Raw genomic sequence first — 16719 nt, 5'->3', positions numbered from 1 at the left:
GTCCCGTACTGACGTTCCGTCTGAGCTTTCCGTCAGAACGGGACCCTGAACAGACACAAACTGACACGAACGGAAATCAGAGGTTTCCGTTTCCATCACCACTGATTTCAATGGTGACGGATCCGGTGCCCATGGTTTCCGTTTGCGTCTGTTGTGCACCGGACCCGTCGTTTTGCCACAAGCAATAGCGCAGTCTGAGTTGCAATCACAATTCTGCAGTCTTCAGAGCTGAAATCTCCCAGCATACCCTGCTCTGGTGATTTGCATCCTGGGAAGTGCAATCTTTACACCAGGCTCTGTATAGTAATCTGATGATGGAAAAGCTGCTCCCCCCCCTCATAATAAGAACTCCGCTAAACTCTTGGGGGAAGTGTTTGATAACAATCTTGTTGTGTGTCAGCGCGGGGGGCTTTACATTGTATACATCTCGTGAGCGTACAGTACTATATCTCTGACTATATATACTTGGGATGTGCATGTAGTACATAATTGTGCATGTGCGTATGTACTGAGTGTGTGTTTGTGTGCAAACCTGTGTGTAATGTTTGTGCACATGTATGAACGCACTCACCGTGTGTGTGGGGGGTGTTCGTTTTTGGTGGAATTATTTGGCCACTGTGTGACGGTATTATTTATACACTGTGTGCTGTATACTCTTTATAGCCGTTTCATTTGGGCACTGTATGTCGGCATTTCACTATTTATTTGGATGCGGTCTAATTATCTATTTGGATGTTGTATGACACTACCTGTCTGGATGGCATATGCATTGGGGACTAGATTAGGCATGGGCCCCGCGATCACATCTCCCGTCTTTCAAGTTTTGTAATGAGGTACAACTCATGCAGCGCACAAAGCGCGTTGATACATATTTTTTCCAGTTAAGCCACGCCTCTAACTCCGCCCAATCCTCTTCCATATACGCCCCATAGTGGCCCCCACACCGAATAATGCAACCATAGTGCCTAATAAAAATAATAAAATACTCACCTAGCCCCGTTCCCACCACGAGTGGAGGAGATCCCCCTGCAGGTCTCTTCCAGTCTGTAGCTCGGTGCAGACAGGCGTGATGATGTCACTGCATCGCGCCGGCTGGCGCCAAGCCACTCATGGGTGGTGTTACATAGTAAATGGTGGAGCAGGGAGCTGATGGCTCCCTGCTCCACCATTGTGTTCAACTGTATCTGAATCCTGAGGATACAGATAAAGTTGAAACCAGAATATGCCACCATCCGCTAGGGACATCGGGATACCGCCTGGAATGCTGGATTCGGGACGGTTTTGATGTATGCTTGAGTAAAGTTGCTCAAGACTTTATGTAGATTATATATATGAGACGTAAAATTATGTTCAAAGGTGAAGCAAAAGCCTAGGTAGACAGCTTCAAACTACACCAATGTAGCAGAGGTGAATTTACCATATCACTCTCTTGTGCTGCATTGTGATAATTCAATTGGTTTTATCTGCAGTCCTGTGTAAAGAGGCAAATAACACATCTGGGTATCACAACTCTGCTAAATGACAAACTCATCTCTGCTACATCAGCTATATAAATATATACTATGTAGCAGAGCTGTAGTACCCGGCAGAGCGGATGATAAACAAATAACAGATATTGAAACTCTTTGGTTTCCCATTTATCTCCATGTGTGATCGTGTCCGGTCATATCGGTACATGCTATTAACCCTTTGTGTAGTAGAGAGAACTTAGCTCAGGGTTGCGCTCTTTTTTATAGACAGTCTGAATGGCTGGCTGAGACTTGTAGTTCCACAGCAGCTTGCAGGCAACGTGCAGCCTATACCTTCCATACATTATAGCAGAGCAATGTAAAATTTGTAATAATCATTATGTAGAAATTAAGGCCCAGATCTCGGGATCGTGGTTGTCGGGGGACACAGTGTTTGTTTACTTCCGTACAAACCTCGATATAAAGATGCATATGTGTGTGCTGTGTACATTGACCTCTATAGGTGTAGTGCGAGTTGAGTTTGTCATTTGGCAGAACATGACACAGTAATATAACAATGTGTTTTGTGGGGTTTCCATAGGACTGCAGGTCACTTTACTGTTTTATCTGAACTCAGAGAGTTGTCACACTGCCCTAAAAAGTAAATAATAAAGTTAGCTCTGCTACATCCATAGTGACACAACACATCAGAACATTACACAAGCTAATACCTGTCAGTTTAGTCAAACACATGACGCAGTATGAGCTCTCACCGTGCTGCCAAATGTATGGCTGCTGGCTTAGATGACAAATTCAGCTCTACTATATCTGGACATTTTTATATGAATGTGCATAAACAAACACAACCAGATCTAACCTCCAGCAGCAGCAGTCCCCTCATACCTTACCTCCAGCAGCAGTCCCCCCAGATCTAACCTCCAGCAGCAGTCCCCTCATACCTTACCTCCAGCAGCAGCAGTCCCCTCATACCTTACCTCCAGCAGCAGCAGTCCCCTCATACCTTACCTCCAGCAGCAGCAGTCCCCCCAGATCTAACCTCCAGCAGCAGTCTCCTCATACCTTACCTCCAGCAGCAGCAGTCCCCCCAGATCTAACCTCCAGCAGCAGTCCCCTCATACCTAACCTCCAGCAGCAGTCCCCCCAGATCTAACCTCCAGCAGCAGTCCCCTCATACCTTACCTCCAGCAGCAGCAGTCCCCTCATACCTTACCTCCAGCAGCAGCAGTCCCCTCATACCTTACCTCCAGCAGCAGCAGTCCCCCCAGATCTAACCTCCAGCAGCAGTCCCCTCATACCTAACCTCCAGCAGCAGTCCCCCCAGATCTAACCTCCAGCAGCAGTCCCCTCATACCTTACCTCCAGCAGCAGTCCCCCCAGATCTAACCTCCAGCAGCAGTCCCCTCATACCTTACCTCCAGCAGCAGTCCCCCCAGATCTAACCTCCAGCAGCAGTAGCCCCAGATCTAACCTCCAGCAGCAGCAGTCCCCCCAGATCTAACCTCCAGCAGCAGTCCCCCCAGATCTAACCTCCAGCAGCAGTCCCCCCAGATCTAACATCCAGCAGCAGTCCCCCCAGATCTAACCTGCAGAAGCAGTCCCCCCAGATCTAACATCCAGCAGCAGCAGTCCCCTATAACTAACCTCCAGCAGTAGTCCCCCTATAACTAACCTCCAGTAGTAGTCCCCTATAACTAAGCTCCAGCAGCAGTCCCCTATAACTAAGCTCCAGCAGCAGTCCCCCTATAACTAACCTCCAGCAGCAGTCCCCCTATAACTAACCTCCGGCAGCAGTCCCCCTATAACTAACCTCCAGCAGAAGCAGTCCCCCTATAACTAACCTCCAGCAGCAGCAGTCCCCCTATAACTAACCTCCAGCAGCAGTCCCCCTATAACTAACCTCCAGCAGCAGTCCCCCTATAACTAACCTCCAGCAGCAGTCCCCCTATAACTAACCTCCAGCAGCAGCAGTCCCCCTATAACTAACCTCCAGCAGCAGTCCCCCTATAACTAACCTCCAGCAGCAGTCCCCCTATAACTAACCTCCAGCAGCAGTCCCCCTATAACTAACCTCCAGCAGCAGTCCCCCTATAACTAACCTCCAGCAGCAGTAGTCCCCTATAACTAACCTCCAGCAGCAGTCCCCCTATAACTAACCTCCAGCAGCAGCAGTCCCCCTATAACTAACCTCCAGCAGTAGTCCCCCTATAACTAACCTCCAGCAGCAGTCCCCCTATAACTAACCTCCAGCAGCAGTCCCCCTATAACTAAGCTCCAGCAGCAGTCCCCCTATAACTAAGCTCCAGCAGCAGTCCCCCTATAACTAACCTCCAGCAGCAGTCCCCCTATAACTAACCTCCAGCAGCAGCAGTCCCCCTATAACTAACCTCCAGCAGCAGCAGTCCCCCTATAACTAACCTCCAGCAGCAGCAGTCCCCCTATAACTAACCTCCAGCAGCAGTCCCCCTATAACTAACCTCCAGCAGCAGCAGTCCCCCTATAACTAACCTCCAGCAGCAGCAGTCCCCCTATAACTAAGCTCCAGCAGCAGTCCCCCTATAACTAACCTCCAGCAGCAGTCCCCCTATAACTAACCTCCAGCAGTAGTCCCCTATAACTAACCTCCAGCAGCAGTCCCCCTATAACTAACCTCCAGCAGCAGCAGTCCCCCTATAACTAACCTCCAGCAGCAGCAGTCCCCCTATAACTAACCTCCAGCAGCAGCAGTCCCCCTATAACTAACCTCCAGCAGCAGTCCCCCTATAACTAACCTCCAGCAGCAGTCCCCCTATAACTAACCTCCAGCAGCAGTCCCCCTATAACTAACCTCCAGCAGCAGTCCCCCTATAACTAACCTCCAGCAGCAGTCCCCGTATAACTAACCTCCAGCAGCAGTCCCCCTATAACTAACCTCCAGCAGCAGTCCCCGTATAACTAACCTCCAGCAGCAGTCCCCCTATAACTAACCTCCAGCAGCAGTCCCCGTATAACTAACCTCCAGCAGCAGTCCTCCTATAACTAACCTCCAGCAGCAGTCCCCCTATAACTAACCTCCAGCAGCAGTCCCCCAATAACTAACCTCCAGCAGCAGTCCCCGTATAACTAACCTCCAGCAGCAGTCCCCCTATAACTAACCTCCAGCAGCAGTCCCCGTATAACTAACCTCCAGCAGCAGTCCCCGTATAACTAACCTCCAGCAGCAGTCCCCCTATAACTAACCTCCAGCAGCAGTCCCCCTATAACTAACCTCCAGCAGCAGTCCCCCTATAACTAACCTCCAGCAGCAGTCCCCCAATAACTAACCTCCAGCAGCAGTCCCCGTATAACTAACCTCCAGCAGCAGTCCCCCTATAACTAACCTCCAGCAGCAGTCCCCGTATAACTAACCTCCAGCAGCAGTCCCCGTATAACTAACCTCCAGCAGCAGTCCCCCTATAACTAACCTCCAGCAGCAGTCCCCCTATAACTAACCTCCAGCAGCAGTCCCCCTATAACTAACCTCCAGCAGCAGTCCCCCTATAACTAACCTCCAGCAGCAGTCCCCCTATAACTAACCTCCAGCAGCAGTCCTCCTATAACTAACCTCCAGCAGCAGTCCCCCTATAACTAACCTCCAGCAGCAGTCCCCCTATAACTAACCTCCAGCAGCAGTCCCCCTATAACTAACCTCCAGCAGCAGTCCCCCTATAACTAACCTCCAGCAGCAGTCCCCCTATAACTAACCTCCAGCAGCAGTCCCCATATAACTAACCTCCAGCAGCAGTCCCCCTATAACTAACCTCCAGCAGCAGTCCCCGTATAACTAACCTCCAGCAGCAGTCCCCCTATAACTAACCTCCAGCAGCAGTCCCCCTATAACTAACCTCCAGCAGCAGTCCCCCTATAACTAACCTCCAGCAGCAGTCCCCGTATAACTAACCTCCAGCAGCAGTCCCCGTATAACTAACCTCCAGCAGCAGTCCCCCTATAACTAACCTCCAGCAGCAGTCCCCCTATAACTAACCTCCAGCAGCAGTCCCCCTATAACTAACCTCCAGCAGCAGTCCCCCTATAACTAACCTCCAGCAGCAGTCCCCCTATAACTAACCTCCAGCAGCAGTCCCCGTATAACTAACCTCCAGCAGCAGTCCCCCTATAACTAACCTCCAGCAGCAGTCCCCCTATAACTAACCTCCAGCAGCAGTCCCCCTATAACTAACCTCCAGCAGCAGTCCCCCTATAACTAACCTCCAGCAGCAGTCCCCCTATAACTAACCTCCAGCAGCAGCAGTCCCCCTATAACTAACCTCCAGCAGCAGCAGTCCCCCTATAACTAACCTCCAGCAGTAGTCCCTCTGGATCTAAGCTCAGTGACCATATTTCAATATAATGTATATTTCTGATTTGGAGCCCCCAGAACTTGACGAAAACGGTGGGATCGCAGGTGGAACTCGCTGGACATATGTCTCTCTGACTACGTCCCCTCTGAAGAACCGGTTCAGGTTATCCTGAAGTTTACATTCCTGAATTATTCCAGTACTCAGGCACATGGCATACATCGCACCGCACAACGCATGGTCATCCCTGCGCCCAGTTCTTACCTGCAGGATATTCCCCCAAATAATTCCCAGGAACATCAGAACGAGCCAGGGGTACGGACGCAGCTCCATGATCCCAGATTTAAAGGATCACATATTCAGTTATATCGTATAAATTGTGAATCTTCCTTGAACCCCCCTGAAAATCCAGGCCTGCTGCCAATCGAGTCTCCCCAGAGAGTCCTTCAATAATCTCAGTGTTGCTCTTCTGCGGGTCTCCAGGATTTCCTGCCCGATCCTCTCAGTGTCAACCTTACTTTCTTTTAAGCACAAACTTCAAGTTGGCAAATAAATTCTGTATTCCCATCAGCGCAACTTCCTGTTATTCCAGTAAAGTGCGACAATCTGGAGAGTGAGACATGGGAGGGCGGGACTGGGGGGGGGGGGGGAGCTCTGACAAGAGGAACTATAGGCTGTTCTTAAAGGAAAGGGACCTGATATCCAATGTATATGAGCAGTCAGTGGGAGAGTCAGCCAGACATGTGAGATGCCTTTAATATCCCATATATCTAGTAAAATCACTAACTAGATGTCACACGTGCCGGATGATCAAACATTGTGTATTATCAGACAGTTCTATAACTCACTTGTAACAGTACAAAGTCTTCAGAAAGGCAGCCCAAAATATAACACTAAAATAAATGGGCTACTATCTCTTTAATTAAGTCAGAGTCTTGTAATTACTTATGTCTCAGTATTCTGCTTTTGTCTTGCAGTTCTGGACTGTCAGATGTCGGATTAAAGATATTTTACTGTCTAGTGTAATTTACCTAGTATCGCGGAAAATGGTTTTCTATCTTTGTATATAATATCTATTTAATTATCTATCCACATCTATCTATCTATCTAATATCTATCTCATATCTATCTATCTATCTATCTCATATCTATCTATCTATCTATCTATCTATCTATCTATCTATCTATCTATCTATCTATCTCATATCTATCTCATATCTATCTATCTCATATCTATCTATCTCATATCTAACTATCTATCTATCTATCTATCTATCTCATATCTAACTATCTATCTATCTATCTCATATCTATCTATCTATCTATCTATCTATCTATCTCATATCTATCTCATATCTATCTATCTATCTATCTATCTCATATCTATCTATCTATCTCATATCTATCTATCTATCTATCTATCTATCTATCTATCTATCTATCTATCTATCTATCTATCTATCTATCTATCTATCTATCTATCTATCTAATATCTATCTATCTATCTATCTATCCTTCCATCTATTAGTAGGGTATTCCCAGAATCGTCAATTATCACCTTCTGTATCCACAGTATAGGTGATAATCGTTTGATCGCTGGGAACCCCACCAATCGTGAGAACGGTAGTCTAGAAACCCTGTTTCTTTTCACTGATCAACCGCCGCTCTATTCAAGCTCGGGGATTCGGGATTCTTGTTCTTTCGATCGGTGGGGGTCCCAGAGGGGGGATCCCAGGGATCTGACAATTATTACCTATCCTGTGGATACGTGATAATGGTCTATTCTGGTACAACCCCTTTAAATATATTTATAACCCTGCACTACATTTCTTGTCCTCTGCAGTAACACTGACTATAGTAAGGCCGGGTTCACATGGGGTTTTTTGCACGTTGATTCCAATGCTTTTTCAGCATCAGAATCAGTGTTGAGAACTCCTCGCTTTTGGCTCTCATTGATCTCAATAGGAATCAGCGCTGTAGTTCACACGACGCTTACTTTTCAGTTTGCTGAAACGGATTCAGCGGCACTGGGAGAAAAGGCCGGCTGCCCTATCTTACCGTGGATTTCGCACCAAAAATTCCCATTGAAAGCAAAGATTTCGTTTCACTCCCCTCCCCCATGCAGTAATACATACACGTTATTTTTTCTACATGCCCATAGATTGTAACAAGAACTGCATAGAATAAACCAAGGTACAGTGCTCATATAAAAGTGCCAATCACATAGGAGTGCCCATAGTTTCCCTGCCAATGCAGTGCCCATATAAAAGATATTCTCTTACTAGACGTGGGGAACCACATTTACGTTCCGTGTCACTTCTGGTACGCAGGGCTCTAGAAGGGAGATCCAAGAGGGGGAGCCAGATTCTTAAAGGGTAACTAAACTTTCAGAAAACTTCTGACATGTCATAGTGACATGTCAGAAGTTTTGATCGGTGGGGGTTCGAGCACTGAGACCCCCACGGATCACTAAAACGAAGCGGCAGAAGCGCTCGGGTGAGTGCTGAGCTGCTTGGATTCTGATCGTTTTTTCTCGGAAAGCTGAGGTAACGGTGTATGGACTCAATAGAAAGTCTATGAGCCCGTACACCACTTGCTCGGATTTCTGAGAAATGCGATCAGAAATGAAGCAGCTCAGCGCTCACCTGAGCGCTTCTGCCACTTCATTTTAGCGATCGGTGGGGGGTCTCAGTGCTCGGACTCACACCGATCAAAACTTCTCATATGTCACTATGACATCAGAAGTTTTCTGAAAGTTTAGTTACCCTTTAACAAGATGCTCCTAGGCCCCAATGTAAACATATACCATATGCCATGTATAATACTGATGTGGCAGAAGAGCCAGAGGGCTACAGCTACTACTCTCGCCACCCTATAGCTACACCCCTGAGTGCAGCATTTTTTACAGAAGGACAACCAGCGGAGGATAGCGCCTCCCTGTGACTTTTTCTGCATGATGTCACAAACCTTTAAAAAGTATTGTGTTACCGCACATGAGCCATGGACATTAGTGTCCACTAGTGTAAAAAATCACGGTGTGGCACTAGCCTAAAAATAATGTAAAATTTATAGAATCTACGCAACTGATTTACACAGTTAAAGTCACGTGAGAAGAATACAGCGAGCAGGAATGTGGTTCTGCAGGTCTTGTCGTGTAAAACTCATGGATGTGTAGCGGAGAGGCAAGTCAAAGAAAGGAGAAGACAATCTGAGCTTAGAAATGCCCCCTGTGAGGGGCCAACTGGAGGGTGGATCCCATTAGGTCTTCGGCTAGGTTGACGACCGGCGGGCTAGTCACATATTATTATTCCATGCTAAATTCATTCAGGTTGTGATTTTGGGTTTTATTAGCAGGCTTGATGTTGGAGGAACAAGTCAAGGTATGTCAAGTAATACCACCAAACAGTGCCTACATAGTACTACCCTATGGTGCCTACATAATAGTGCTATACCATGCCCCAATGATAATATCATTCAATGCTTGATAAATACCCCAGTTGGCATCATGAGGCAAGTTAGAGGAGACCGGCCAACGAAGAAGATTAGAGCAGTCCATGCATGGTGTGGACAGTCTGGTGGAGGTCCCAAGGCAATGACGCCTTTTACCTCTACCCAAGGCTCAGCACATTATTTATTCAAGTACTTATGTACCATGGAGGTAGACCATGCCGCTGCTATGGGGGTTCTGGAGAGAGGCGGTCCAACCCAGGTTGGCTGAATCCCGTATTTTAATGGGTAGTGAGAACCTGTGTGGTCATCCCCCCTTCACATGTCCTACATCGGATGTAGGGAATTAACCCAATGAGATAGAGCGCAAACAAGTTCTCCAATCCTACGTGGTTAAAGGTGTGAAGTGTTAACCAATGGGTTTGCTTTTTAATCTATTTCCTCTATGTATGTCCTGCATTCACCTTTGTACAAGTGGAGACCAAATAGGTCAGGTAAGGCTGGGCATCGTGGTGGGGATACTTCAGCCAATATGTCCATAAGTTAACTCACAAGACAGGAACAACATGGCTGCCCCAATATTGCCTCCCCCACCTCTATCATATGGCTCTAGGTAAACATCTTTGATCATATAGGGGTTTTAGAACATACAGTAATACATAGGGCATTAACAATAGATATGGCAATGTTATCATATAAACAACATTTGCTGGGAAATTGGTGCATTTCCCTAATAACCTTTGATCTAGAAGAAGACTTAAGCTTCTGAGGGAGACGTCTGTTACGTAACATATGTGAAATTTTCCACTGCTTATCCTATGAGGTTCCTTTGGGAGGTCTGTTCCCGAGCAGACTAAAGGAACTTGGGCAAAAAGTGTTTCCTGCATCAGTCAAAGTCCACAAGTTGTTTATAGTCGAATTTCAATAATTAGAAGTCTAGAAGACAAATATGGGATAATACCGAAAGGAAGGTGCTTGAGATGTTTTGGGATTTCCTGGGTTGACTAAAAATTGCAAATAAATGTAAAATGTAAGACGTCTTGCCTTCTTGGTCCACTCCCTAAATAGATAAAGACTAGGGGTGGCTTATGCTTTAGGCAGCCTAGCGGACCCATTTTAAATAGGGGACAATAACTGGTAACCCATTGTATTGGCTTGGATCAATTACAAAAAATGTTTAATGCTTGAGTACAACGGAGAGTATGAAAGCCCGAAGGAATATCATGTGAACCAATGTTCTGCTCTGGGATCCTGGGCTGGAGTCCAACTGGACTATATCTACATGAACACGTTCTACCCAAGTGGGCTACTTCCAGGTCCTAGTTTCTTTATACACATTTCAAAAACATACAGATAGAGGTTAGTTCAGGTTGACCATCGGGGGCAGTGATGTCATGTTCTTGATGATCCTGAAACGGTCTTCCAGTATTTCATATAAATTTCACACAACTTTAATGACAAAGAGCAGCTTCATGTACGGTTCTCTTGGAACCCAAAACAGATTATGTCTTGAGGATTTCTAAAACCCCTTAACGCCCTATGAAGTACATTTGCGTAATGGGAACTATACTGTTTCCATTAAATTATATTAATGTACTGTACATCATAGTGATGGCGCAAGTGGGGACTTGCGGGTGTCGGCGGTATTACACAGTTGAAACCTCGCTCTAATAGCCAGAATCGGAGATTAATTAGGTCCGGGCCTTAAACCCATTAGATGCCATGGTCAATGCTGACTGCGGCATTTAAGTGGTTAGACAGAGGGACGGGGATTCCCTCTGTCAGCCCCAATGCTAAAGTAGAGTGCCGATGGGTTGCTATGGCAGTCAGGGGATTAACAATGGCCACAGGGCTGCCATCTTAGCACACCTATTAAACCCAACCTCTGGGCATATAATACACTGCAATACAGAAGTATCACCGTGTATTATATCAGCGATCAAGTCTAAAAAAATGTAATCAAATGTTTACAAATATTAAAAAAGACACAAAAAACTTTTTACCCCAATACAAATGCTTTATTATGCAAAAAAATTATATCCAAAAAATTAACATAATTGGTATCGCCACGTTCATAAGGACCCAAGCTATAACATTTTCATGTTATTTATGAACACCATAAAAAATAAAATAAAAACAATTGCAGAATTGCTGTTTTTGGTTTATTCCGCCTCACAAAAAAACTAAATAAAAGCGATAAAAAAAAAAGAATTGTACTAATAAAATGTCAACTCTTCTCGCAAAAATAAAAAGACCTTACCCAGCTTGGTCCATAAAAAGTTATGTATGGCGACAAAAAAACAAATGATTTTTCTTTAAAGTGTATTGTGTAAAAGTAGTAAAACATAAACAAAAACTATATACATTTAGTATCACCGTAATCGCACTGACCGGCAGGATAGAGTTAACATGTCTTATATAGCGCTCGGTGAACATCGTAAAAGCAAAAATAAAAAATGGCAAAATTGCTTTTCTTTTCTACCCCTTTAAAAAACAATTATGAAACTTATAGAATACATTATATATACCCCAAAATTTAAAAAAAATACAACTCGTCATGCAAAAAAACAAGCCCTCATATGGCTATGCAAAAATATAAAAGTTCTGGCTCTTGGAATGCAACGTTCAAAAAAAAATTTACAAAATTGTTGCATTCTGAAGGCCAAAAAGGCCCCATCATCATGGGGCTAAATTCCAATTTCTATGGAGTAAGATCAATGCGACTTAGCCTGGTAATAATTGGGCCATTAGTCAGTATAGTCAGCAGGACAATGGGGCCATCTTGTGGTCAATGGTAAGTTTATTAACTGTTGCAGCAGATCAGAAACCCTACAAGAAGGAGGAGGAGAAGCAGGAGGAATATAGCGCCAAAGATTGTCCCAACAATTATCCCTGTACGGTTACCTCACCTGAAGAAGAAGAGACATGGACATAGTCCATAAGCCAGCTACCTCTCTAATAAGTCAGTCACTTCCTGGATGTGGTGGGCAGCTACTGCCTCACCTAGTGGGGTGGGAGGACCCCTGTTCTTGAGATAGGTATGGGTCCCAAAGCAGAACCCTGCATCTATCAGACATTTATGGCATATACTGTGGATATACCATGAATGTCTAAAATGGGAATTACCCTTTAAAGTGCATGTCCATCTTTAAAGGGATGTATGATCGCCGGGGGACCCACTGCCTAGACCCCTATCAATCACTAGAAAGGGGATCCCAATTTCCCCATACCTCCAGGCCCTCACACCTTAGTGGTGACCTGAAACACCGAGTCCTCATACCTCTGTTAGCGATCAGCCACACCGAGTCCTCATACCTCTGGTAGCGATCAGCCACACCGAGTCCTCATACCTCTGGTAGCGATCTACCACACCAAGTCCTCATACCTCTGGTAGCGATCTACCACACCGAGTCCTCATACCTCTGGTAGCGATCAGCCATACCGAGTCCTCATACCTCTGGTAGCGATCTACCACACCGAGTCCTCATACCTCTGGTAGCGATCAGCCACAGTAGGTTCTCTAATCGAGCTCTGCTGGATATGTCTTAGAGCAGAATATTTATACATAGGACCAATCAACTCTAAGATGCACTATTGGAGAAAAGTATTGCCCCCACCCCTCTTAATCATTAAATTCCTATGTTTCCTTCAGTCCCATTCCCCCCGGTGTATAACATCCGGCACTCGCCCTGCAGTCACTTTACAGACATTAGTGATATAACAGGTTGTTGTAAAGAGATCAGTGACTTCCAGCGCGGTCTCGTAATAGCACGCCACCGGTGTAACAAGTCCGTCCATGACATTTCTTCCCTCCTAGATATTCCACCATCACCTGTGAGTGATATTATTGCCGCAACTCAGCCACGAGGTGCAGACCATGTAAAGTTACAGAGCGGGGGGCCGAGTGCTGAGGAGCAAGTTGCCAACGCTCTGCTGACTCCATAATTGCAGAGTACAGACCTCCCCTGGTATTAACATCAGCACTTGAACTGTGCCCAGGAGCTTCATGGCCTGAGGGCCGAGCAGCTGCATGCCAGCCTCACATCATCAAGCACAATGCCAAGCGTCGGCTGGAGTGATGTAAAGCCGCTGCCACTGGACTCTGGAGCAGCGAAAACGTGTTTTGTGGAGTGACGCTTCTCTATCTGGCGGTCTGATGGATGGGTCTGGGTTTGGTGAATGCCAGGAGAACGTCACCTGTCTGACTGCATTGTGCCAGCTGTAAAGTTTGGTGGAGGAGGGGTAATGCTATGGGGTTGTTTTTCAGCGGTCGGCCGCTTCGCTCTAGTGAAGTAACCTCTTAATGCGTCAGCACACCAAGACATTTTGGATGATTGTAGCTTCTAACTTTGTGGGAACAGTTTGGGGTTTGGCTTTTTCTGTTCCAGCATGACCGCCCCAGTGTACAAGGTCCATAAAGACATGGTTGGTCGGTTGGTTGGTTGGTTTCGGGATTTTGGGGTGGAAGAACTTGACTTGCCGCACAGAGTCCTGATCTCAACCCTATCCAACACATTTGGGATGAACTAGAACGGAGATTGTGAGCCAGGCCCCTTCCCCCCAACATCAGTGTCTGACCTCACAAATGCTCTTCTGGATGAATGGACAAAAATTCCCACAGACACCCCAAAATCTTGTAGAAAGACCCCAGATGAGTGAAAGTTGTATTACTAAAACAGGGGACCAACTCCATATTGATGTCTATGGATTTAGAATGGGACGTCATAAAAGCTCCTGTAGGTGGAATGTAGAGGTGTCCCAATACTTTTTTCCATGTAGTGTAGATAGTTATGTCCTTTTAGGGTGACATATATCATACAGGTGTATCAGGAGCCGTTTGCCAGAACAACTGACGACCTATATTATGTTGTACATACAGGAAACATTTGCTACCTTACAAGTTGGAGGTTGAGCGAATCTCTGCTGCCTCTGTCGTATATTATTCTGCATGAGCGGACAAGCAGCTGCTGGCGCAGGAAACCAGTGTGGGCAAAGGCATTAGCCTGGTATAAGAGGAAGGCAATTACTCTTAGGGCTCTCACACACGATCCATCCATGGAAAGATAGGACGACCCGTCCGTGATCCGTGGAAAGATAGGACATGTTCTTTCCACGGATCGTAGAGACGGGTCCGTTTTCACCGACCCGATTCACCCACTGAAGTAAATGGGCCCGTGAAAACTATTGGGTAAAACGGCAAAAGTGGAATTCGGACGAGTGCAAGAGGGCGTAAGCGGAGTTCCCACGTAGCGTAAACGCTGCAGAATTTCCGTAACGGATTTCTGTGCGGAAAATCCGCAGCATATTACAGCAGCAGCAAAGTGGACGAGATATGAACAAGTCTCATCCACACGCTGCGTAAAAAATCAGCTGAGAAAACCTTCATAAATTGACCTGCGTGCGATTTTTTAATCCGCAAAATGTCAGTTTATGCTGCAGAATCATTGCACTTTTGTCCTGGGTTTTCACAATTGAATTCAATGGGAGGTAAAATCTGCAAGATTTGTTATTTTTGCGGCAGAAACGCTGCGATCTTGCTGCAAAAAACGCAAATCTAAAAAAAAAAAAAGACTTTTTTTGTTAAAATTATTTTAATAAAGTCTACATTCCTCCCGAGCGTTGTCATGGTGATGGCTCCTTTTCTTCCCCGCTGTTCTCCCTTCAGTCCAGCCTCCTGGGATGACGTTTAATCCCATGTGACTACTGCGGCCAATTAACAGACTGCAGCGATCACATGGGCTGCAGTGTCATCCCAGGAGGCCGGGCTGCAGGGGGGACAGAGGGATGCGTCGCTATGACAATGCCAGTGAGCTTAGTATTGGTTTTTTGTTTTTTTTACCTCTGTTTTCCCCAGCGGTGATTCTGGCTGACAATCGGCACCACAATTTGGTGCGTTTCCATGGATTCTCGGCTATCCATGACAGCAGTCTGGGGACACACTTCTTCCCGACCACTGTCATTAGTTACCAAACTGGGGGTGTAGTGTCATGGCTGCCAACTAAACCAAAGTGCAGCAGTTTATGTGTTCGGCCGGGCACCCTCTTGAGAGGGTAGAAACAGTCCAAATATGGACAGAAACGTCAGGGGATTACCCAGTCCCTGGCCAGAGGGCTATTGATGCTCTGGCCGGGGACTCCGTAGTTAAAAGTCCCTTACAGCCCTGTCCATATATGGGCAGTGATGTCAGGGGTTGCCCCAGGGCCGGAATCCCCCGGCCGAGCACTACCTGATGCTCTGTACGGGGACACCGGCCCTTAACCCCTTAAGGACACAGCCTGTTTTGGCCTTCAGGACACAGCCGATTTTTTCAAATCTGACATGTTTCACTTTATGTGGTAATAACTCCGGAATGCTTATACCTATCCAAGCGATTCTGAGATTGTTTTCTCGTGACACATCGGACTTTATGTTACTGGCAAAATTTGCTCGATATATTAAGTATTTAATTGTGAAAAACACCAAAATGTAGCGAAAAATTTAAAAAATTTGCATTTTTCTAAATTTATATGTATCAGCTTGTAAGACAGATGGTAATACCACACAAAATTGTTGCTAATTAACATCCCCCATATGTCTACTTTAGATTGGCATCGTTTTTTGAACATCCTTTTATTTTTCTATGACATCACAAGGCCTACAACTTTAGCAGCAATTTCTCACATTTTCAAGAAAATTTCAAAAGGCTATTTTTACAGGGGCCAGTTCAGATGTGAAGTGGATTTTAGGGCCTTATATATTAGAAACCCTCGATAAGTCACCCCATTTTAAAAACTTCACCCCTCAAAGTATTCAAAACAGCATTTAGAAAGTTTCTTAACCCTTTAGATATTTCACAGGAATTAAGGCAAACTAGATGTGAAATGTTCAAATTTCTTTTTTTTTTTGCAGAAATTCATTTTTCATCTATTTTTTTTGTAACACAGAAAGTTTTACCAGAGAAATGCAACTCAATATCTATTGCCCAGATTCTGCAGTTTTTAGAAATACCCCACATGTGGCCCTAGTGTGGTAATGGACTGAAGCACCGGCCTCAGAAGCAAAGGAACACCTAGAGGATTTTGGGGCCTCCTTTTTATTAGAAAATATTTTAGGCTCCATGTCGGATCTGAAAGGCTCTTGCGGCACCAAAACAGTGGAAATCCCCCAAAAGTGACACCATTTTGGAAACTATACCCCTTGAGGAAATTATCTAGGGGTATAGTGAGCATTTTGACCCCGCAGGTTTTTTGCAGAAATTATTGGAAGTAGGCCGTGAAAATGAAAATCTACATTCTTTCAAAGAAAATGTAGGTTTAGCTAATTTTTTCTAATTTCCACAAGGACTAAAAGGAGAAAATGCACCACTACTTTTGTAAAGCAATTTCTCCCGAGTAAAACAATACCCTGCATGTGGTCATAAACGGCTTTTTGGACACACGGCGGAGCTTAGAAGGGAAAGAGCGCCATTTGGCTTTTGGAGCTCAAATTTAGCAGGAATGGTTTGCGGAGAC

The 16719-nt window shown here is 45.5% G+C and overlaps 1 protein-coding gene across 3 annotated transcripts in view; it reads right to left on the bottom strand.

Annotated features, from left to right (window-relative positions):
- LTBR (lymphotoxin beta receptor) overlaps positions 1–16719 on the bottom strand; it is a 244841-nt gene that overhangs the window by 53545 nt on the left and 174577 nt on the right. The window contains exon 1 of one of the 3 annotated variants that reach the window (XM_075842986.1): positions 6047–6394. The exons of the other annotated variants lie outside the window; for them this stretch is intronic. Within the exon in view, the coding sequence (XP_075699101.1) occupies positions 6047–6115 (69 nt within the window). The 5' untranslated portion in view covers positions 6116–6394. Of the gene's footprint in view, positions 1–6046; positions 6395–16719 lie in introns of those variants that run through there. 3 annotated transcript variants of the gene reach the window in all.

Source organism: Rhinoderma darwinii, chromosome 11, assembly GCF_050947455.1.
Source record: "Rhinoderma darwinii isolate aRhiDar2 chromosome 11, aRhiDar2.hap1, whole genome shotgun sequence".
NCBI classification, from domain to species: domain Eukaryota; kingdom Metazoa; phylum Chordata; class Amphibia; order Anura; family Rhinodermatidae; genus Rhinoderma; species Rhinoderma darwinii.
This window is presented reverse-complemented; position numbering and strand designations above follow the sequence as displayed.